Below are 25401 nucleotides of genomic sequence, written 5' to 3' on the forward strand. Positions count from 1 at the left end.
TGTTGCCGACATCCATACAAAATTAACATCAGATATGAATTGGTCGTTTCTGCATGGCTTGGGATTGATTTATGTTTAAAGGATGAGGTACTGCAGATGGAAACATCGCTAAAACCCAACACGTGAGAGTCTGGGACCGAAAGACATTTGCATGCCATCACAATCTCACAGAAAGTGAACAGCGAAAACATGCCACGACTGACGGAAGGACGACAGGAAGCAAAATTTCGTCAGTGGGCAATCAAATGTCCTATCAACATAACCAAATCAGAATCCCTGTTTGATACCACCCATACTATGGTACAACCGTCAAATGCTGATCATGGTCATGAATTGTTGTCCTGGCATACCGCTCACCGCTACGTCGGCAACAACATTTTCTGCCATTAGTGACTCGCAGGCAAAACATTGATTCGTCTGTAACATGGTGTAACACTGTAACACAGTCCTTTGCAGGTGTTGCCTTGCCCAACCCAATCTTTGCCACTCGTGGTACCCGGTTAGGGTCACGCCCTTCACAGGTCTCCTTGCTTTCAGGAAGGCTGCAGAGAACAGGGTTTTAATGGAAGATTCCTTTTCTTGTACGGTATTCCCTATTGATATCACCTCAACGATAGCTTCCCTTATTTAGTGTCGGTAGTATATATACTTTTTTATGATGTTTTATGATGATGATAGTTATGATGATGCTGATGATGATAAAATAGAATAAAATATTTGAAGTGCAAGTCTTGTAAAAGCGATAAATGTACATTGCACGTAGCAATCAATCTGATAGCATCTTCCTGTCTGGCTCTCACCTGCGTCCCCATCACAATCACCCATATTGCAGGTTGCTTGTCTGTGCTCTTTAAGTGGGCCGTTACAGTCACTAGTGGCAAATTCCAGCAGCTCTCTGGTCCGCTTCTCCACCGTCACGCCATCCCCACAGGACACAGAGCACGTCCCTGGTTCCCAACAGCCCCAGGGGCCGTAGCATCCTGACAGGAGAGAGAGGAGGGGTCATGAGACATGATATACCGTCTCTGGCGTGTGGGTTTGGACTGCCGTCGGGGTTGCGATTTGGGTTGTGTTAGGATTTTTGTTGGTTTTGTGTGCTTGTTTTCGAAATGAATCCATGATACCCCGCCTCCGCTTTCCCCGTCTCAATCTCACCCTTCGACTGAACATTACATGGTTGGTCCATTGTACATGTCGTGGAATATGATACTACTTCAGGCTCATATAATCGTCAGAATGATCCACATATCTCTGAGTATGAAGAGTACAGTACCAAACTTACTTGACGTTGACCAATCTGTCCATGGTGTTGGTGCCGTCAAGCGTGTCCATGGTGTAGGTGCCGTCCATGCCGTCCATGGTGTTGGTACCGTCCAGGCTGTCCATGGTGTTGGTGCCGTCCATGATGTCCATGGTGCTGGTGCCGTCCATGATGTCCATGGTGTTGGTGCCGTCCAGGCTGTCCATGGTGTTGGTGCCGTCCATGATGTCCATGGTGTTGGTGCCGTCCATGATGTCCATGGTGTTGGTGCCGTCCATGATGTCCATGGTGTTGGTGCCGTCCATGATGTCCATGGTGTTGGTGCCGTCCATGATGTCCATGGTGTTGGTGCCGTCCAAACTGTCCATGGTGTTGGTGCCATCCATGATGTCCATGGTGTTGGTGCCGTCCATGATGCCCATGGTGTTGGTGCCGTCCATGCTGTCCATGGTTTTGGTGCCGTCCAAACTGCCCATGGTGTTGGTGTCGACCAGCCTGTCCATGGTGATGGTGCCGTCCAGGCTGTCCATGGTGTTGGTGCCGTCCATGATGTCCATGGTGTTGGTGCCGTCCAAACTGTCCATGGTGTTGGTGCCGTCCAGGCTGTCCATGGTGTCGGCGCTGTCCATGCTGTCCATGGTGTTGGTGCCGTCCATTCTGTCCATGGTGTTGATGCCGTCCATGATGTCCATGGTGTTGGCGCTGTCCATGCTGTCCATGGTGTTGATGCCGTCCATGCCGTCCATGGTGTTGGCGCTGCCCATGATGTCCATGGTGTTGATGCCGTCCATGCCGTCCATGGTGTTGGCGCTGTCCATGCTGTCCATGGTGTAGGCGCTGTCCATGCTGTCCATGGTGATGGTGCCGACCATGCTGCCCAAGTTGTCGTAGTTAGTGACGGTGTTGTGGTCGGTACTGATGTCGTAGTTGTGGTTGGTGAAGGTGTTGTGGTTGGTAGTGATGTCGTAGTTGTGGTTGGTGAAGGTGTTGTGGTTGGTAGTGATGTCGTAGTTGTGGTTGATGAAGGTGTTGCCGTTGGCATCGATGGCGAAGTTGTGGTAAATGAGGGTGTTGTGGTTGGTACTGATGTCGTAGTTGTGGTTTGTGATGGTGTTGTGGTTGGTAGTGATGTCGTAGTTGTGGTTGATGAAGGTGTTGCCGTTGGTATCGATGGCGAAGTTGTGGTAAATGAGGGTGTTGTGGTTGGTACTGATGTCGTAGTTGTGGTTTGTGATGGTGTTGTGGTTGGTATTGCCATCGTAGTTGTTGTTTGTGATGGTGTTGTGGTCGGTATTGATGTCGTAGTTGTGGTTTGTGATGGTGTTGTGGTTGGTATTGCCATCGCAGTTGTTGTTTGTGACGGTGTTGTGGTTGGTACTGATGTCGTAGTTGTGGTTTGTGATGGTGTTGTGGTCGGTATTGATGTCGTAGTTGTGATTTGTGATGGTGTTGTTGTTGGTATTGATGCCGTAGTTGTGGTTTGTGATGGTGTTGTGGTCGGTATTGATGTCGTAGTTGTGGTTTGTGATGGTGTTGTTGTTTGTATTGATGCCGTAGTTGTGGTTGGTGATGGTGTTGTGGTCGGTACTGCCATCATAGTTGTGGTTGGTGATGGTGTTGTGGTTGGTATTGCCATCGTAGTTGTGGTTTGTGAGGGTGTTGTGGTTGGTATTGATGTCGTAGTTGTGGTTGGTGATGGTGTTGTGGTTGGTATTGATGTCGCAGTTGTGGTTTGTGATGGTGTTGTGGTTGGTACTGATGTCGTAGTTGTGGTTTGTGATGGTGTTGTGGTCGGTATTGCCATCGTAGTTGTGGTTTGTGATGGTGTTGTGGTTGGTATTGATGTCGTAGTTGTGGTTTGTGATGGTGTTGTGGTTGGTATTGATGTCGTAGTTGTGGTTTGTGATGGTGTTGTGGTCGGTATTGCCATCGTAGTTGTTGTTTGTGATGGTGTTGTGGTTGGTATTGATGTCGTAGTTGTGGTTTGTGATGGTGCTGTAGTCGGTATTGTCATCGTAGTTGTGGTTTGTGACGGTGTTGTGGTCGGTATTGATGTCGTAGTTGTGGTTTGTGATGGTGTTGTGGTTGGTATTGCCATCGCAGTTGTTGTTTGTGACGGTGTTGTGGTTGGTACTGATGTCGTAGTTGTGGTTTGTGATGGTGTTGTGGTCGGTATTGATGTCGTAGTTGTGATTTGTGATGGTGTTGTTGTTGGTATTGATGCCGTAGTTGTGGTTTGTGATGGTGTTGTGGTCGGTATTGATGTCGTAGTTGTGGTTTGTGATGGTGTTGTTGTTGGTATTGATGCCGTAGTTGTGGTTAGTGATGGTGTTGTGGTCGGTACTGCCATCATAGTTGTGGTTGGTGATGGTGTTGTGGTTGGTATTGCCATCGTAGTTGTGGTTTGTGAGGGTGTTGTGGTTGGTATTGATGTCGTAGTTGTGGTTGGTGATGGTGTTGTGGTTGGTACTGATGTCGTAGTTGTGGTTTGTGATGGTGTTGTGGTTGGTACTGATGTCGTTGTTGTGGTTTGTGATGGTGTTGTGGTCGGTATTGCCATCGTAGTTGTGGTTTGTGATGGTGTTGTGGTTGGTATTGATGTCGTAGTTGTGGTTTGTGATGGTGTTGTGGTTGGTATTGCCATCGTAGTTGTGGTTTGTGATGGTGTTGTGGTCGGTATTGCCATCGTAGTTGTTGTTTGTGATGGTGTTGTGGTTGGTATTGATGTCGTAGTTGTGGTTTGTGAAGGTGCTGTAGTCGGTATTGTCATCGTAGTTGTGGTTTGTGACGGTGTTGTGCTTGGTATCGATGTCGTAGTTGTGGTTTGTGATGGTGTTGTGGTCGGTATTGCCATCGTAGTTGTGGTTGGTGATGGTGTTGTGGTTGGTACTGATGTCGTTGTTGTGGTTTGTGATGGTGTTGTGGTTGGTACTGATGTCGCAGTTGGGGTTTGTGATGGTGTTGGTGTTGGTACTGATGTCGTAGTTGTGGTTTGTGGTGGTGTTGTGGTTGGTACTGATGTCGTTGTTGTGGTTTGTGATGGTGTTGTGGTCGGTATTGCCATCGTAGTTGAGGTTTGTGATGGTGTTGTGGTTGGTATTGATGTCGTAGTTGTGGTTTGTGATGGTGTTGTGGTTGGTATTGCCATCGTAGTTGTGGTTTGTGATGGTGTTGTGGTCGGTATTGCCATCGTAGTTGTTGTTTGTGACGGTGTTGTGCTTGGTATCGATGTCGTAGTTGTGGTTTGAGATGGTGTTGTGGTTGGTATTGCCATCGTAGTTGTGGTTTGTGATGGTGTTGTGGTCGGTATTGCCATCGTAGTTGTTGTTTGTGACGGTGTTGTGGTTGGTATTGATGTCGTAGTTGTGGTTTGTGATGGTGTTGTAGTCGGTATTGTCATCGTAGTTGTGGTTTGTGATGGTGTTGTGCTTGGTATCGATGTCGTAGTTGTGGTTTGTGATGGTGTTGTGGTCGGTACTGATGTCGTAGTTGTGGTAAATGAGGGTGTTGTGGTTGGTATTGATGTCGTAGTTGTGGTTTGTGAAGGTGTTGTGGTTAGTAGTGATGTCGTAGTTGTGGTTGATGAAGTTGTTGCCGTTGGTATCGATGGCGAAGTTGTGGTAAATGAGGGTGTTGTGGTTGGTACTGATGTCGTTGTTGTGGTTTGTGATGGTGTTGTGGTTGGTATTGCCATCGTAGTTGTGGTTTGTGATGGTGTTGTGGTTGGTACTGATGTCGTAGTTGTGGTTTGTGATGGTGTTGTGGTTGGTACTGATGTCGTTGTTGTGGTTTGTGATGGTGTTGTAGTCTGTATTGTCATCGTAGTTGTGGTTTGTGATGGTGTTGTGGTTGGTACTGATGTCGTAGTTGTGGTTTGTGATGGTGTTGTGGTCGGTATTGCCATCGTAGTTGAGGTTTGTGATGGTGTTGTGGTTGGTATTAATGTCGTAGGTGTGGTTTGTGAAGGTGTTGTAGTTGTTATCGATGTCGTAGTTGCGGCAATTGAGGGTGTTGTGGTTTGCAATGATGTAGTTGTGATTGATGAAGGTGTTGTGGGTGTTACTGATGCCGTAGTTGTGGTTTGTGATGGTGTTGTGGTTGGTATTGATGTCGTTGTTGTGGTTTGTGATGGTGTTACAGATGTTATCGATATGGAAGTTGTGGTAAGTGAGGGTGTTGTGGTTGGTACTGATGTCGTAGTTGTGGTTGGTGATGGTGTTGTGGCTGGTTGTAACATCGTGGTTGTGGTTGTGGTTGGTGATGGTGTTGTGGCCGGTATTGACGTTTTTTTTGTGGTTGGTGAAGGTGTTGTGGTTGGCATTGACGTTGTTGTTGTGGTTGATAAATGTGTTGCAGATGGTATCGATATCGATGTTGTGGTAAATGAGGGTGTTGTGGTTGGTGAAGATGTTGTATTTGTAAGTGGTTGTGTTGTGGTGGGTTGTAAAATCGTAGTTGTGGTTTGTGAAGGTGTTGTGGTCGGTATTGCCATCGTAGTTGTGGTTAGTGATTGTGTTGTGGTTGGCACTGATGTGGTTGACGTTAGTGACGGTGTTGTGGGCGGTATTAATCTCGTTGTTGTGGTAAGTGAGGGAGTTGTGGTGGGTACTGATGACGTGGTTGTGGTTGGTGATGGCGTTGTAGTTGACAATGCTATCATGGTTGTTGTTTCAACTGAAGTCGTAGTTGTGGGAAGTGCTGTTGTTGGTATTGATGTCGTTGTTGTCAAAGCTGAAGTCGGGGAAATAAAAGCAAAGAGTGAACAAATGCGTGCTCTTATTTCAAGTTTATTTATACTAATGGTATTAGATGGATATGAATTATACAATGACATACCATGTATGAATGTTTTACTCTTGACTTAACTTAGGTTTTTTTAAGTGATAATAACGCGGCATAAACAAACATTATCTTTTGATAGTATCAACACGCGTGGATCACACAATTTACTCTGATATCCCGAGAGAAGGAGAACAAAATCTCAAAACAAAATTGCTCGAAATTGATCTCAGATTTTAAACACTCAAAATCGGTCACAAACTGCAAGCTTATAATATTCTTTATTCATAATGTCCATTAAGAACAGATCTCCAAATCAAATTCCCTTTTGGATGCTGGCTTTTTTAACTTCGAGGGGAAGTGATCGTGAGAAACCAGAAACAACAAATACAAGAATCACCTGCGGTGGTGCAACTTGGATCGCCAGAACAATCGATGGTGTCTATTACGCTCGGGTCTCCAACACAAGTTCGAAATGATTGTCCTTTGTCATCACATGTTCTATTCCTTGTCCGTGGTTGGGTGCTGGTGGCACAATCACAGACGCCTAGTATAGTTGTCCATTCGGTCCACTCTGAAACAGATCATTACTAAAACAACCTCCACACATTGACAGCAATCTTGACACTCTGATGGTTCATGATGGGGTTCAATGAAAGGCAACCATACCAATATAATTAGGACAAACAACAGTCGGTTGATTAGACAAGTGAAAAGTTATGACAAATGACCTTGATATTTGACCTTATGATATGTGCCAAACTAATTATATGGACGGAAAATATAATAGCACGTTTAACAGGAAACACGCTGTCTTGAGTTTGTTTCTATAAATTTACAACAGTATTTGCATTCATGATGACCCCAAAAGACATGAAACCGCTTTTTGCATCAACATTTGCATACATGTTTTTCAACATGTTGTATTCGTAATGCTAATACTTAATATAACATCAGAAGCTGACCCATGACATGTTGTATTCTTCACTGGGCACATACATGTAAAGGACAAGACAATTACTGTTGAAAAAACACTTTACTTACAAAGTGCTCAACGTTTCCCATGGATTATTTCAAGTTAAATTGAATGAATTGGTGTAAGGAGACAAATTTATGATGACATTTGAACTTGATATTTACCTTTATTAGATCTTAACAGTTTTAAATACCATTACATGTTGTAAAAATACATTTGTATAATGAAGGGTATTGAATTTTTTTATTAATAATATTGACTCACCACCATCGTCATCGAGCACCTGGACAAACTTGCTGACAGGCGTGGTAATTAAAGATCCTTTATCAACACTTGTGAGGGTCACATTTATTAGTCGTGATTCAGTATTACAGACCTAAATGAAGAATGAGCGAGGTTAATAAGGCTTATATAACATTACAACATTCAATGAGACAATATCAAAGACGGGAGTCATGGATCCTGTATTGAGGTCTAATTGGCACATGCCAAATACTATCTCCTTTCTTGATAATATGGAAAATGTTTTGTCGCTTTTATTATACTATCAATTATTGTTTGTCAAGCAAAGACTACGTTATTTGCAATACGCCGTCATATAGCTAAACAATTTATGACTGTGACATTTAACAACAAACAAATAAATCTGATGTGATGTATTCATTCTGAATTACTCGTTTTCCCACTTTTAAATCAAATGAAATAGATTCGGCTTAACATGGACGAGTGAATGAGTATTGTTTTCCACCGTTTTTAGCAATAGTCTAGCAATATCACGGCGGCGGACACCAGAAACGGGTTTCACACATTTTATTCATGTGGAGAATCGAAACCGTGTCTTCGATGGAACCAGCGAACTGTTTAACCCATGTGTACCACACAGCCCCCTGCTTAACGAATATTCGTTGATATGGTGTTGAAATGCTGTTCAACTACATGGACAAACATGTATTTGGATATTTTATTTTCAGTGATTCATCATATAATGAAACAAATGTGTAATTTACAGACCTAATATATATCTCTCAAATGTGCAACGTTGTAATTTTTGTCCCATTTTAGGTCATTGATTATCATTTCATGTTTGTCACTTTCGAATTTTCTAAGCACATGTCAGAATATATACCAATTTTCAAAACGCTCAGAGGTTCCTGTGAATGAAGCGGTACAACCACAATGTCACATCAATCCTGTTAATCATGTCCTTTTCACAGTAGGATCGATCAATGTACTTTGAACATTAGCGTATTCTGTCATGTGTAGTAATCAAATCTAAACAAATGAAAAATAGGTTCTCAAGTGAAAGGAAATATGTCTGAACATTTGGACAAGAACTTACTGTGTTATCATTAAATGTTACGTTGATTTTTATTGTGCTTGAAGTTGCAGGATAAAGTATTTGGAAATCCCCAGACACAAAATCTTCAGGGGATGTGATTCCTATTCCTCCGATGGTGTAGGAAACTGTGATATCGCCATTCGCACTTCCTGCCCGCATCAGTGTGACACAGTTTTCGGTCCTGTTCTCAAAGATGTACTCCGTATCAGGAATGAAGGCAATAAAATCTGCTGACCAAAAATGATTAAAGTATTACAGATAGTAGAAATGTTTTTTTTCTTCCTAATACCTTAGCCTTAAAGACTGAAGAAAATCCTAAATTGTGGTCTAGATATTTCACGTAGTCAGTACTGTTCACCATCTCTCCAATCAAATGTAAATCTTTTGCATTAGGAGTAATCACTGATAATGCAGGATAATAAAAAAAAGAAGGCGTACCAGGTCATGAATATCTACGATTATGTATTTTCAAACATATCAGTAGAAAGTGACTGATAAGTACCTGTAGATGTAGGCGATGGTGTTGTAGTCGGCATTGCTGTCGTAGGTGTGGTTGGTGAAGGTGTTGTAGTTGGTACTGAAGTGGTTGTTGTTGTTGTTGTTGTTGTTGTTGTTGTTGTTGTTGTTGTTGTTAATGCTGTAGTCGGGGAAATAAATGCAAAGAGGGAATAAATGCGTGCTATTATTTCTGGTGTGTTTATACTACTGATATTGGATGGTTATCAATTATGCAATGACATACAACATATACATGTTTTATTCTAGACTTAACTGTGGGGGTTTAAGGTGATAACGCAGGATAAACTAACGTTGTCTTTTGATAGTTTCAACATGGGAGTATTAAAGTATTATAAGAAGAGCTACATAATGGACTCTTATTTACGAGGACGACCTTTCGATATCTCGAGAGAAAGGAGATAATGTTATTGTTGGGAAAAAATCTCCTCGCGAAATTGCTCGAATTGCTTTCAGATTGTAAACACTCAAAGATCGTGCATAAACGGCCAGCCAAAATTATTCTTCATTCATAAGCTCCATTAAGAACAGATTTTCAAATCAAATTTTGGATGCTGACTTTATGAGCCTCGAGGGGTAGTGGTCGTGAGAGATCACGTGTACATAAGAATAGGCTTAGAGAACCAACGAATCCACCCTCGTTTCCAATCAGTTTTGACCAAAAGTCATTGGAAGCTAAAACAGGTTTCGCGGACACTTTGTGTCATCATTGATTTTCAGTGATTCATTCATATACTTTTCACCACTATTTTGCCTTTTACGCACAATGAAATCCGTTTGGATGGATATTCGAAAGTGAATATTCTCTGGTGATTATATATAACTGGCTTAATTTGAATGGTCCAAATACAAAAATCACCTGCGGTTGTGCAACTTGGATCGCCAGAACAATCGATGGTGTCCATCACGCTCGAGTCTCCAACACAGGTTCGAAATGACTGTCCTTTGTCATCACATGTTCTATTCCTTGTCCGTGGTTGGGTGCTGGTGGCACAATCACAAACGCCTAGTATAGATGTCCATTCGGTCCACTCTGAAACAGATCATAACTAAAACAACTTCCACACATTGGCTGCAATCTTTACACTCTGATGGTTCATGATGGGGTTCAATGAAAGGCAACCATACCAATATAATTAGGACAAACAACAGTCGGTTGATTAGACAAGTGAAAAGTTATGACAAATGACCTTGATATTTGACCTTATGATATGTGCCAAACTAATTATATGGACGGATAATATAATAGCACGTTTAACAGGAAACACGCTGTCTTGAGTTTGTTTCTATAAATTTACAACAGTATTTGCATTCATGATGACCCCAAAAGACTTGCAACTTCTTTTTGCATCATCATTTGAATACATGTTTTTCAACATGTTGTATTCGTAATGCTAATACTTAATATAACAACATCAAAAGCTGACCCATGACATGTTGTATTCTTCACTGGGCACATACATGTAAAGGACAAGACAATTATCGTTGTAAGGCACTTTATTTACAGAAACATTGTACAACCTTTCCCGTGTATTATTTCCAGTTAAATTGAATGAATTGATGCAACCAGACACATTTATGATGACATTTGAACTTGATATTTACCTTTATTAGATCTAACATTTGTAGATACCACTGTATGTAGTAAAAAATAGATTAGCATATTAAAGGGTATTGAACAGTTTGATTAATTATATTGACTCACCACCATCGTCATCGAGCACCTGGACAAACTTGCTGACAGGCGTGGTTACTAAAGATCCTTTATCAACACTTGTGAGGGTCACATTTATCAGTCGTGATTCAGTGTTACAGACCTAAATGAAGAATGAGCGAGGTTATTAAGGCTTATGTAACATAACAACATTCAATGAGACAATATGGAAGTCGGAAGTCATGGATCCTGTATTGAGGTCTAATTGGCACATGCTAAATCCTATCTCTTTTCTTACAAATATGGAAAAAGTTTTGTCACTTTTATTATACTATCAATTATTGTTTGTCAAGCAAAGACTACGTTATTTGCAATACACCGTCATATAGCTAAACAATTTATGACTGTGACATTTAACAGCAAACAAATAAATCTGATGTGATGTATTCATTCTGAATTACTCGTTTTCCCACTTTTGAATCACATGAAATAGATTCGGCTTAACATGGACGAGTGAATGAGTATTGTTTTCCACCGTTTTTAGCAATAGTCTAGCAATATCACGGCGGCGGACACCAGAAACGGGCTTCACACATTTTATTCATGTGGAGAATCGAAACCGTGTCTTCGACGAGACGAACGAACTGTTTAACCCATTGTCTACCCCACAGTCTCCTGCTTAACGAATATTCGTTGATATGGTGTTGAAACGCTGTTCAACTACATGGACAATCATGTATTTGGATATTTTAATTTCAGTGATTCATCATATTATGAAACAAATGTGTAGTTTACAGAAATGTGTTACAAATATGCAAAGTTGTAACTTTTGTCCTAATTTAGGTTATTGATTATCATTTCATGTTTGTCACTTTCAAATTTTCTAAGCACATGTCAGAATATATACCAATTTTCAAAACGCTCAGAGGTTCCTGTGGATGAAGCAGTACAACCACAATGTCACATCAATCCTGTTAATCATGTCCTTTTCACAATGGGATCGAGCAATGTGCTTTGAACATTAGCGTATTCTGTCCTGTGTATCAATCCTTTCTAAAAAAAATGAAAAATAGGTTCTCAAGTGAAAGGAAATATGTCTGAACATTTGAACAAGAACTTACTGTGTTATCATTAAATGTTACGTTGATTTTTATTGTGCTTGAAGCTGCAGGATAAAGTATTTGGAAATCCCCAGACACAAAATCTTCAGGGGATGTGATTCCTATTCCTCCGATGGTGTAGGAAACTGTGATATCGCCATTCGCACTTCCTGCCCGCATCAATGTGACACAGTTTTCGGTCCTGTTCTCAAAGATGTACTCCGTATCAGGAATGAAGGCAATAAAATCTGCAGATAAAAAATGATTGCAGTTTTACAAATTATGTTTTTTTTCTAATACTGAATAGTATGTACATATCTACGTCTACAAATGACAACAAACTTATCCTAAAAAGCCTGAAGTTGTGATCTAGATATTTCAGATTGGCAGTCATTGGTACCATCTCCCCAAACAAATTTAAATCGTTTGCATTAGGATTATGCTGAAAGTTGAAATCCTATTCGATACCGAAGTTATAGGTATATCCATACTGGGGGTGAATAAACGTCTCGTGTCAGTGAGGCTGCAGGATACCGAAAAATATATCAAACATATCAGTAGAAAGTAACTGATAGGCACCTGTAGATGTGCAACTTGGATCGCCAGAACAATCGATGGTGTCCATCACGCTCGAGTCTCCAACACAGGTTCGAAATGACTGTCCTTTGTCATCACATGTTCTATTCCTTGTCCGTGGTTGGGTGCTGGTGGCACAATCACAGACGCCTAGTATAGTTGTCCATTCGGTCCACTCTGAAACAGATCATAACTAAAACAACCTCCACACATTGGCTGCAATCTTTACACTCTGATGGTTCATGATGGGGTTCAATGAAAGGCAACCATACCAATATAATTAGGACAAACAACAGTCGGTTGATTAGACAAGTGAAAAGTTATGACAAATGACCTTGATATTTGACCTTATGATATGTGCCAAACTAATTATATGGACGGATAATATAATAGCACGTTTAACAGGAAACACGCTGTCTTGAGTTTGTTTCTATAAATTTACAACAGTATTTGCATTTATGATGACCCCAAAAGACATGCAACTTCTTTTTGCATCATCATTTGCATACATGTTTTTCAACATGTTGTATTCGTAATGCTAATACTTAATATAACAACATCAGAAGCTGACCCATGACATGTTGTATTCTTCACTGGGCACATACATGTAAAGGACAAGACAATTATCGTTGTAAGGCACTTTATTTACAGAAACATTGTACAACCTTTCCCGTGTATTATTTCCAATTAAATTGAATGAATTGATGCAACCAGACACATTTATGATGACATTTGAACTTGATATTTACCTTTATTAGATCTAACATTTGTAGATACCACTGTATGTAGTAAAAAATAGATTAGCATATTAAAGGGTATTGAACAGTTTGATTAATTATATTGACTCACCACCATCGTCATCGAGCACCTGGACAAACTTGCTGACAGGCGTGGTTACTAAAGATCCTTTATCAACACTTGTGAGGGTCACATTTATCAGTCGTGATTCAGTGTTACAGACCTAAATGAAGAATGAGCGAGGTTATTAAGGCTTATGTAACATAACAACATTCAATGAGACAATATGGAAGTCGGAAGTCATGGATCCTGTATTGAGGTCTAATTGGCACATGCTAAATCCTATCTCTTTTCTTACAAATATGGAAAAAGTTTTGTCACTTTTATTATACTATCAATTATTGTTTGTCAAGCAAAGACTACGTTATTTGCAATACGCCGTCATATAGCTAAACAATTTATGACTGTGACATTTAACAACAAACAAATAAATCTGATGTGATGTATTCCTTCTGAATTACTCGTTTTCCCACTTTTGAATCACATGAAATAGATTCGGCTTAACATGGACGAGTGAATGAGTATTGTTTTCCACCGTTTTTAGCAATAGTCTAGCAATATCACGGCGGCGGACACCAGAAACGGGCTTCACACATTTTATTCATGTGGAGAATCGAAACCGTGTCTTCGACGAGACGAACGAACTGTTTAACCCATTGTCTACCCCACAGTCTCCTGCTTAACGAATATTCGTTGATATGGTGTTGAAACGCTGTTCAACTACATGGACAATCATGTATTTGGATATTTTAATTTCAGTGATTCATCATATTATGAAACAAATGTGTAGTTTACAGAAATGTGTTACAAATATGCAAAGTTGTAACTTTTGTCCTAATTTAGGTTATTGATTATCATTTCATGTTTGTCACTTTCAAATTTTCTAAGCACATGTCAGAATATATACCAATTTTCAAAACGCTCAGAGGTTCCTGTGGATGAAGCAGTACAACCACAATGTCACATCAATCCTGTTAATCATGTCCTTTTCACAATGGGATCGAGCAATGTGCTTTGAACATTAGCGTATTCTGTCCTGTGTATCAATCCTTTCTAAAAAAAATGAAAAATAGGTTCTCAAGTGAAAGGAAATATGTCTGAACATTTGAACAAGAACTTACTGTGTTATCATTAAATGTTACGTTGATTTTTATTGTGCTTGAAGCTGCAGGATAAAGTATTTGGAAATCCCCAGACACAAAATCTTCAGGGGATGTGATTCCTATTCCTCCGATGGTGTAGGAAACTGTGATATCGCCATTCGCACTTCCTGCCCGCATCAATGTGACACAGTTTTCGGTCCTGTTCTCAAAGATGTACTCCGTATCAGGAATGAAGGCAATAAAATCTGCAGATAAAAAATGATTGCAGTTTTACAAATTATGTTTTTTTTCTAATACTGAATAGTATGTACATATCTACGTCTACAAATGACAACAAACTTATCCTAAAAAGCCTGAAGTTGTGATCTAGATATTTCAGATTGGCAGTCATTGGTACCATCTCCCCAAACAAATTTAAATCGTTTGCATTAGGATTATGCTGAAAGTTGAAATCCTATTCGATACCGAAGTTATAGGTATATCCATACTGGGGGTGAATAAACGTCTCGTGTCAGTGAGGCTGCAGGATACCGAAAAATATATCAAGCATATCAGTAGAAAGTAACTGATAGGCACCTGTAGATGTGCAACTTGGATCGCCAGAACAATCGATGGTGTCCATCACGCTCGAGTCTCCAACACAGGTTCGAAATGACTGTCCTTTGTCATCACATGTTCTATTCCTTGTCCGTGGTTGGGTGCTGGTGGCACAATCACAGACGCCTAGTATAGTTGTCCATTCGGTCCAATCTGAAACAGATCATAACTAAAACAACCTCCACACATTGGCTGCAATCTTTACACTCTGATGGTTCATGATGGGGTTCAATGAAAGGCAACCATACCAATATAATTAGGACAAACAACAGTCGGTTGATTAGACAAGTGAAAAGTTATGACAAATGACCTTGATATTTGACCTTATGATATGTGCCAAACTAATTATATGGACGGATAATATAATAGCACGTTTAACAGGAAACACGCTGTCTTGAGTTTGTTTCTATAAATTTACAACAGTATTTGCATTTATGATGACCCCAAAAGACATGCAACTTCTTTTTGCATCATCATTTGCATACATGTTTTTCAACATGTTGTATTCGTAATGCTAATACTTAATATAACAACATCAGAAGCTGACCCATGACATGTTGTATTCTTCACTGGGCACATACATGTAAAGGACAAGACAATTATCGTTGTAAAGCACTTTATTTACAGAAACATTGTACAACCTTTCCCGTGTATTATTTCCAATTAAATTGAATGAATTGATGCAACGAGACACATTTATGATGACATTTGAACTTGATATTTACCTTTATTAGATCTAACATTTGTAGATACCACTGTATGTAGTAAAAAATAGATTAGCATATTAAAGGGTATTGAACAGTTTGATTAATTATATTGACTCACCACCATCGTCATCGAGCACCTGGACAAACTTGCTGACAGGCGTGGTTACTAAAGATCCTTTATCAACACTTGTGAGGGTCACATTTATCAGTCGTGATTCAGTGTTACAGACCTAAATGAAGAATGAGCGAGGTTATTAAGGCTTATGTAACATAACAACATTCAATAGACAATATGGAAGTCGGAAGTCATGGATCCTGTATTGAGGTCTAATTGGCACATGCTAAATCCTATCTCTTTTCTTACAAATATGGAAAAAGTTTTGTCACTTTTATTATACTATCAATTATTGTTTGTCAAGCAAAGACTACGTTATTTGCAATACGCCGTCATATAGCTAAACAATTTATGACTGACATTTAACAACAAACAAATAAATCTGATGTGATGTATTCCTTCTGAATTACTCGTTTTCCCACTTTTGAATCACATGAAATAGATTCGGCTTAACATGGACGAGTGAATGAGTATTGTTTTCCACCGTTTTTAGCAATAGTCTAGCAATATCACGGCGGCGGACACCAGAAACGGGCTTCACACATTTTATTCATGTGGAGAATCGAAACCGTGTCTTCGACGAGACGAACGAACTGTTTAACCCATTGTCTACCCCACAGTCTCCTGCTTAACGAATATTCGTTGATATGGTGTTGAAACGCTGTTCAACTACATGGACAATCATGTATTTGGATATTTTAATTTCAGTGATTCATCATATTATGAAACAAATGTGTAGTTTACAGAAATGTGTTACAAATATGCAAAGTTGTAACTTTTGTCCTAATTTAGGTTATTGATTATCATTTCATGTTTGTCACTTTCAAATTTTCTAAGCACATGTCAGAATATATACCAATTTTCAAAACGCTCAGAGGTTCCTGTGGATGAAGCAGTACAACCACAATGTCACATCAATCCTGTTAATCATGTCCTTTTCACAATGGGATCGAGCAATGTGCTTTGAACATTAGCGTATTCTGTCCTGTGTATCAATCCTTTCTAAAAAAAATGAAAAATAGGTTCTCAAGTGAAAGGAAATATGTCTGAACATTTGAACAAGAACTTACTGTGTTATCATTAAATGTTACGTTGATTTTTATTGTGCTTGAAGCTGCAGGATAAAGTATTTGGAAATCCCCAGACACAAAATCTTCAGGGGATGTGATTCCTATTCCTCCGATGGTGTAGGAAACTGTGATATCGCCATTCGCACTTCCTGCCCGCATCAATGTGACACAGTTTTCGGTCCTGTTCTCAAAGATGTACTCCGTATCAGGAATGAAGGCAATAAAATCTGCAGATAAAAAATGATTGCAGTTTTACAAATTATGTTTTTTTTCTAATACTGAATAGTATGTACATATCTACGTCTACAAATGACAACAAACTTATCCTAAAAAGCCTGAAGTTGTGATCTAGATATTTCAGATTGGCAGTCATTGGTACCATCTCCCCAAACAAATTTAAATCGTTTGCATTAGGATTATGCTGAAAGTTGAAATCCTATTCGATACCGAAGTTATAGGTATATCCATACTGGGGGTGAATAAACGTCTCGTGTCAGTGAGGCTGCAGGATACCGAAAAATATATCAAGCATATCAGTAGAAAGTAACTGATAGGCACCTGTAGATGTGCAACTTGGATCGCCAGAACAATCGATGGTGTCCATCACGCTCGAGTCTCCAACACAGGTTCGAAATGACTGTCCTTTGTCATCACATGTTCTATTCCTTGTCCGTGGTTGGGTGCTGGTGGCACAATCACAGACGCCTAGTATAGTTGTCCATTCGGTCCACTCTGAAACAGATCATAACTAAAACAACCTCCACACATTGGCTGCAATCTTTACACTCTGATGGTTCATGATGGGGTTCAATGAAAAGCAACCATACCAATATAATTAGGACAAACAACAGTCGGTTGATTAGACAAGTGAAAAGTTATGACAAATGACCTTGATATTTGACCTTATGATATGTGCCAAACTAATTATATGGACTGATAATATAATAGCACGTTTAACAGGAAACACGCTGTCTTGAGTTTGTTTCTATAAATTTACAACAGTATGTGCATTCATGATGACCCCAAAAGACATGCAACTTCTTTTTGCATCATCATTTGCATACATGTTTTTCAACATGTTGTATTCGTAATGCTAATACTTAATATAACAACATCAGAAGCTGACGCATGACATGTTGTATTCTTCACTGGGCACATACATGTAAAGGACAAGATAATTATCGTTGTAAGGCACTTTATTTACAGAAACATTGTACAACCTTTCCCGTGTATTATTTCCAATTAAATTGAATGAATTGATGCAACGAGACACATTTATGATGACATTTGAACTTGATATTTACCTTTATTAGATCTAACATTTGTAGATACCACTGTATGTAGTAAAAAATAGATTAGCATATTAAAGGGTATTGAACAGTTTGATTAATTATATTGACTCACCACCATCGTCATCGAGCACCTGGACAAACTTGCTGACAGGCGTGGTTACTAAAGATCCTTTATCAACACTTGTGAGGGTCACATTTATCAGTCGTGATTCAGTGTTACAGACCTAAATGAAGAATGAGCGAGGTTATTAAGGCTTATGTAACATAACAACATTCAATGAGACAATATGGAAGTCGGAAGTCATGGATCCTGTATTGAGGTCTAATTGGCACATGCTAAATCCTATCTCTTTTCTTACAAATATGGAAAAAGTTTTATCGCTTTTATTATACTATCAATTACTGTTTGTCAAGCAAAGACTACGTTATTTGCAATACGCCGTCATATAGCTAAACAATTTATGACTGTGACATTTAACAACAAACAAATAAATCTGATGTGATGTATTCATTCTGAATTACTCGTTTTCCCACTTTTGAATCACATGAAATAGATTCTGCTTAACATGGACGAGTGAATGAATATTGTTTTCCACCGTTTTTAGCAATATCACGGCGGCGGACACCAGAAACGGGCTTCACACATTTTATTCATGTGGAGAATCGAAACCGTGTCTTCGACGAGACGAACGAACTGTTTAACCCATTGTCTACCCCACAGTCTCCTGCTTAACAAATATTCGTTGATATGGTGTTGAAACGCTGTTCAACTACATGGACAATCATGTATTTGGATATTTTAATTTCAGTGATTCATCATATTATGAAACAAATGTGTAGTTTACAGAAATGTGTTACAAATATGCAAAGTTGTAACTTTTGTCCTATTTTAGGTTATTGATTATCATTTCATGTTTGTCACTTTCGAATTTTCTAAGCACATGTCAGAATATATGCCAATTTTCAAAACGCTCAGAGGTTCCTGTGGATGAAGCAGTACAACCACAATGTCACATCAATCCTGTTAATCATGTCGTTTTCACAATGGGATCGATCAATGTGCTTTGAACATTAGCGTATTCTGTCATGTGTAGTAATCCTTTCTAAAAAAATGAAAAATAGTTTTTCAAGTGAAAGGAAATATGTCTGAACATTTGAACAAGAACGTACTGTGTTATCATTAAATGTTACGTTGATTTTTATTGTGCTTGAATCTGCAGGATAAAGTATTTGGAAATCCCCAGACACAAAATCTTCAGGGGATGTGATTCCTATTCCTCCGATGGTGTAGGAAACTGTGATATCGCCATTCGCAGTTCCTGCCCGCATCAATGTGACACAGTTTTCGGTCCTGTTCTCAAAGATGTACTCCGTATCAGGAATGAAGGCAATAAAATCTGCAGATAAAAAATGATTGCAGTTTTACAAATTATGTTTTTTTTCTAATACTGAATAGTATGTACATATCTACGTCTACAAATGACAACAAACTTATCCTAAAAAGCCTGAAGTTGTGATCTAGATATTTCAGATTGGCAGTCATTGGTACCATCTCCCCAAACAAATTTAAATCGTTTGCATTAGGATTATGCTGAAAGTTGAAATCCTATTCGATACCGAAGTTATAGGTGTAGCCATACTGGGGGTGAATAAACGTCTCGTGTCAGTGAGGCTGCAGGATACCGAAAAATATATCAAACATATCAGTAGAAAGTAACTGATAGGCACCTGTAGATGTGCAACTTGGATCGCCAGAACAATCGATGGTGTCCATCACGCTCGAGTCTCCAACACAGGTTCGAAATGACTGTCCTTTGTCATCACATGTTCTATTCCTTGTCCGTGGTTGGGTGCTGGTGGCACAATCACAGACGCCTAGTATAGTTGTCCATTCGGTCCACTCTGAAACAGATCATAACTAAAACAACTTCCACACATTGGCTGCAATCTTTACACTCTGATGGTTCATGATGGGGTTCAATGAAAGGCAACCATACCAATATAATTAGGACAAACAACAGTCGGTTGATTAGACAAGTGAAAAGTTATGACAAATGACCTTGATATTTGACCTTATGATATGTGCCAAACTAATTATATGGACGGATAATATAATAGCACTTTAAACAGGAAACACGCTGGCTTGAGTTTGTTTCTATAAATTTACAACAGTATTTGCATTCATGATGACCCCAAAAGACATGCAACTTCTTTTTGCATCATCGTTTGCATACATGTTTTTCAACATGTTGTATTCGTAATGCTAATACTTAATATAACAACATCAGAAGCTGACGCATGACATGTTGTATTCTTCACTGGGCACATACATGTAAAGGACAAGACAATTATCGTTGTAAGGCACTTTATTTACAGAAACATTGTACAACCTTTCCCGTGTATTATTTCCAATTAAATTGAATGAATTGATGCAACGAGACACATTTATGATGACATTTGAACTTGATATTACCTTTATTAGATCTAACATTTGTAGATACCACTGTATGTAGTAAAAAATAGATTAGCATATTAAAGGGTATTGAACAGTTTGATTAATTATATTGACTCACCACCATCGTCATCGAGCACCTGGACAAACTTGCTGACAGGCGTGGTTACTAAAGATCCTTTATCAACACTTGTGAGGGTCACATTTATCAGTCGTGATTCAGTGTTACAGACCTAAATGAATAATGAGCGAGGTTATTAAGGCTTATGTAACATAACAACATTCAATGAGACAATATGGAAGTCGGAAGTCATGGATCCTGTATTGAGGTCTAATTGGCACATGCTAAATCCTATCTCTTTTCTTACAAATATGGAAAAAGTTTTATCGCTTTTATTATACTATCAATTATTGTTTGTCAAGCAAAGACTACGTTATTTGCAATACGCCGTCATATAGCTAAACAATTTATGACTGTGACATTTAACAACAAACAAATAAATCTGATGTGATGTATTCATTCTGAATTACTCGTTTTCCCACTTTTGAATCACATGAAATAGATTCTGCTTAACATGGACGAGTGAATGAATATTGTTTTCCACCGTTTTTAGCAATAGTCTAGCAATATCACGGCGGCGGACACCAGAAACGGGCTTCACACATTTTATTCATGTGGAGAATCGAAACCGTGTCTTCGACGAGACGAACGAACTGTTTAACCCATTGTCTACCCCACAGTCTCCTGCTTAACGAATATTCGTTGATATGGTGTTGAAACGCTGTTCAACTACATGGACAAAATGTATTTGGATATTTTAATTTCAGTGATTCATCATATTATGAAACAAATGTGTAGTTTACAGAAATGTGTTACAAATATGCAAAGTTGTAACTTTTGTCCTATTTTAGGTTATTGATTATCATTTCATGTTTGTCACTTTCGAATTTTCTAAGCACATGTCAGAATATATGCCAATTTTCAAAACGCTCAGAGGTTCCTGTGGATGAAGCAGTACAACCACAATGTCACATCAATCCTGTTAATCATGTCGTTTTCACAATGGGATCGATCAATGTGCTTTGAACATTAGCGTATTCTGTCCTGTGTATCAATCCTTTCTAAAAAAATGAAAAATAGTTTTTCAAGTGAAAGGAAATATGTCTGAACATTTGAACAAGAACGTACTGTGTTATCATTAAATGTTACGTTGATTTTTATTGTGCTTGAATCTGCAGGATAAAGTATTTGGAAATCCCCAGACACAAAATCTTCAGGGGATGTGATTCCTATTCCTCCGATGGTGTAGGAAACTGTGATATCGCCATTCGCAGTTCCTGCCCGCATCAATGTGACACAGTTTTCGGTCCTGTTCTCAAAGATGTACTCCGTATCAGGAATGAAGGCAATAAAATCTGCAGATAAAAAATGATTGCAGTTTTACAAATTATGTTGTTTTTTCTAATACTGAATAGTATGTACATATCTACGTCTACAAATGACAACAAACTTATCCTAAAAAGCCTGAAGTTGTGATCTAGATATTTCACATTGGCAGTCATTGGGACCATCTCCCCAAACAAATTTAAATCGTTTGCATTAGGATTATGCTGAAAGTTGAAATCCTATTCGATACCGAAGTTATAGGTGTATCCATACTGGGGGTGAATAAACGTCTCGTGTCAGTGAGGCTGCAGGATACCGAAAAATATATCAAACATATCAGTAGAAAGTAACTGATAGGCACCTGTAGATGTGCAACTTGGATCGCCAGAACAATCGATGGTGTCCATCACGCTCGAGTCTCCAACACAGGTTCGAAATGACTGTCCTTTGTCATCACATGTTCTATTCCTTGTCCGTGGTTGGGTGCTGGTGGCACAATCACAGACGCCTAGTATAGTTGTCCATTCGGTCCACTCTGAAACAGATCATAACTAAAACAACCTCCACACATTGGCTGCAATCTTTACACTCTGATGGTTCATGATGGGGTTCAATGAAAAGCAACCATACCAATATAATTAGGACAAACAACAGTCGGTTGATTAGACAAGTGAAAAGTTATGACAAATGACCTTGATATTTGACCTTATGATATGTGCCAAACTAATTATATGGACTGATAATATAATAGCACGTTTAACAGGAAACACGCTGTCTTGAGTTTGTTTCTATAAATTTACAACAGTATGTGCATTCATGATGACCCCAAAAGACATGCAACTTCTTTTTGCATCATCATTTGCATACATGTTTTTCAACATGTTGTATTCGTAATGCTAATACTTAATATAACAACATCAGAAGCTGACGCATGACATGTTGTATTCTTCACTGGGCACATACATGTAAAGGACAAGATAATTATCGTTGTAAGGCACTTTATTTACAGAAACATTGTACAACCTTTCCCGTGTATTATTTCCAATTAAATTGAATGAATTGATGCAACGAGACACATTTATGATGACATTTGAACTTGATATTTACCTTTATTAGATCTAACATTTGTAGATACCACTGTATGTAGTAAAAAATAGATTAGCATATTAAAGGGTATTGAACAGTTTGATTAATTATATTGACTCACCACCATCGTCATCGAGCACCTGGACAAACTTGCTGACAGGCGTGGTTACTAAAGATCCTTTATCAACACTTGTGAGGGTCACATTTATCAGTCGTGATTCAGTGTTACAGACCTAAATGAAGAATGAGCGAGGTTATTAAGGCTTATGTAACATAACAACATTCAATGAGACAATATGGAAGTCGGAAGTCATGGATCCTGTATTGAGGTCTAATTGGCACATGCTAAATCCTATCTCTTTTCTTACAAATATGGAAAAAGTTTTATCGCTTTTATTATACTATCAATTATTGTTTGTCAAGCAAAGACTACGTTATTTGCAATACGCCGTCATATAGCTAAACAATTTATGACTGTGACATTTAACAACAAACAAATAAATCTGATGTGATGTATTCATTCTGAATTACTCGTTTTCCCACTTTTGAATCACATGAAATAGATTCTGCTTAACATGGACGAGTGAATGAATATTGTTTTCCACCGTTTTTAGCAATAGTCTAGCAATATCACGGCGGCGGACACCAGAAACGGGCTTCACACATTTTATTCATGTGGAGAATCGAAACCGTGTCTTCGACGAGACGAACGAACTGTTTAACCCATTGTCTACCCCACAGTCTCCTGCTTAACGAATATTCGTTGATATGGTGTTGAAACGCTGTTCAACTACATGGACAATCATGTATTTGGATATTTTAATTTCAGTGATTCATCATATTATGAAACAAATGTGTAGTTTACAGAAATGTGTTACAAATATGCAAAGTTGTAACTTTTGTCCTATTTTAGGTTATTGATTATCATTTCATGTTTGTCACTTTCGAATTTTCTAAGCACATGTCAGAATATATGCCAATTTTCAAAACGCTCAGAGGTTCCTGTGGATGAAGCAGTACAACCACAATGTCACATCAATCCTGTTAATCATGTCGTTTTCACAATGGGATCGATCAATGTGCTTTGAACATTAGCGTATTCTGTCATGTGTAGTAATCCTTTCTAAAAAAATGAAAAATAGTTTTTCAAGTGAAAGGAAATATGTCTGAACATTTGAACAAGAACGTACTGTGTTATCATTAAATGTTACGTTGATTTTTATTGTGCTTGAATCTGCAGGATAAAGTATTTGGAAATCCCCAGACACAAAATCTTCAGGGGATGTGATTCCTATTCCTCCGATGGTGTAGGAAACTGTGATATCGCCATTCGCAGTTCCTGCCCGCATCAATGTGACACAGTTTTCGGTCCTGTTCTCAAAGATGTACTCCGTATCAGGAATGAAGGCAATAAAATCTGCAGATAAAAAATGATTGCAGTTTTACAAATTATGTTGTTTTTTCTAATACTGAATAGTATGTACATATCTACGTCTACAAATGACAACAAACTTATCCTAAAAAGCCTGAAGTTGTGATCTAGATATTTCACATTGGCAGTCATTGGTACCATCTCCCCAAACAAATTTAAATCGTTTGCATTAGGATTATGCTGAAAGTTGAAATCCTATTCGATACCGAAGTTATAGGTGTAGCCATACTGGGGGTGAATAAACGTCTCGTGTCAGTGAGGCTGCAGGATACCGAAAAATATATCAAACATATCAGTAGAAAGTAACTGATAGGCACCTGTAGATGTGCAACTTGGATCGCCAGAACAATCGATGGTGTCCATCACGCTCGAGTCTCCAACACAGGTTCGAAATGACTGTCCTTTGTCATCACATGTTCTATTCCTTGTCCGTGGTTGGGTGCTGGTGGCACAATCACAGACGCCTAGTATAGTTGTCCATTCGGTCCACTCTGAAACAGATCATAACTAAAACAACTTCCACACATTGGCTGCAATCTTTACACTCTGATGGTTCATGATGGGGTTCAATGAAAGGCAACCATACCAATATAATTAGGACAAACAACAGTCGGTTGATTAGACAAGTGAAAAGTTATGACAAATGACCTTGATATTTGACCTTATGATATGTGCCAAACTAATTATATGGACGGATAATATAATAGCACTTTAAACAGGAAACACGCTGGCTTGAGTTTGTTTCTATAAATTTACAACAGTATTTGCATTCATGATGACCCCAAAAGACATGCAACTTCTTTTTGCATCATCGTTTGCATACATGTTTTTCAACATGTTGTATTCGTAATGCTAATACTTAATATAACAACATCAGAAGCTGACGCATGACATGTTGTATTCTTCACTGGGCACATACATGTAAAGGACAAGACAATTATCGTTGTAAGGCACTTTATTTACAGAAACATTGTACAACCTTTCCCGTGTATTATTTCCAATTAAATTGAATGAATTGATGCAACGAGACACATTTATGATGACATTTGAACTTGATATTACCTTTATTAGATCTAACATTTGTAGATACCACTGTATGTAGTAAAAAATAGATTAGCATATTAAAGGGTATTGAACAGTTTGATTAATTATATTGACTCA

At 38.7% G+C, this 25401-nt stretch overlaps 2 protein-coding genes across 2 annotated transcripts in view; both read right to left on the reverse strand.

Moving 5' to 3' along the window:
• Nucleotides 1–871: 871 nt before the first annotated feature.
• Nucleotides 872–2133, reverse strand: LOC139452689 (dentin sialophosphoprotein-like). The gene is made up of 2 exons (XM_071234242.1): nt 1283–2133; nt 872–980 (listed from the first exon to the last, which is right to left on the reverse strand). Exons 1-2 carry the CDS (start codon nt 2131–2133, stop codon nt 872–874), a joined length of 960 nt encoding a protein of 319 aa, XP_071090343.1.
• A 19-nt stretch (nt 2134–2152) lies between these two features.
• Nucleotides 2153–25401, reverse strand: part of LOC139453910 (serine-rich adhesin for platelets-like) — a 30167-nt gene continuing 6918 nt past the window's right edge. The window contains exons 4-20 of the mRNA XM_071235356.1: nt 23999–24225; nt 22930–23041; nt 21525–21751; nt 20457–20568; nt 19054–19280; nt 17996–18107; nt 16592–16818; nt 15525–15636; nt 14121–14347; nt 13051–13162; nt 11647–11873; nt 10577–10688; nt 9780–9855; nt 8858–8992; nt 4113–5914; nt 2346–4012; nt 2153–2176 (exon numbers count right to left, since the gene is read on the reverse strand). Coding sequence (XP_071091457.1) covers nt 2153–2176; nt 2346–4012; nt 4113–5914; nt 8858–8992; nt 9780–9855; nt 10577–10688; nt 11647–11873; nt 13051–13162; nt 14121–14347; nt 15525–15636; nt 16592–16818; nt 17996–18107; nt 19054–19280; nt 20457–20568; nt 21525–21751; nt 22930–23041; nt 23999–24225 — 5738 coding nt within the window. The remainder of the gene's footprint in view (nt 2177–2345; nt 4013–4112; nt 5915–8857; nt 8993–9779; nt 9856–10576; nt 10689–11646; nt 11874–13050; nt 13163–14120; nt 14348–15524; nt 15637–16591; nt 16819–17995; nt 18108–19053; nt 19281–20456; nt 20569–21524; nt 21752–22929; nt 23042–23998; nt 24226–25401) is intronic.

This window comes from Haliotis cracherodii, unplaced genomic scaffold, assembly GCF_022045235.1.
Source record: "Haliotis cracherodii isolate W230 unplaced genomic scaffold, xgHalCrac1.p SCAF_10, whole genome shotgun sequence".
NCBI classification, from domain to species: domain Eukaryota; kingdom Metazoa; phylum Mollusca; class Gastropoda; order Lepetellida; family Haliotidae; genus Haliotis; species Haliotis cracherodii.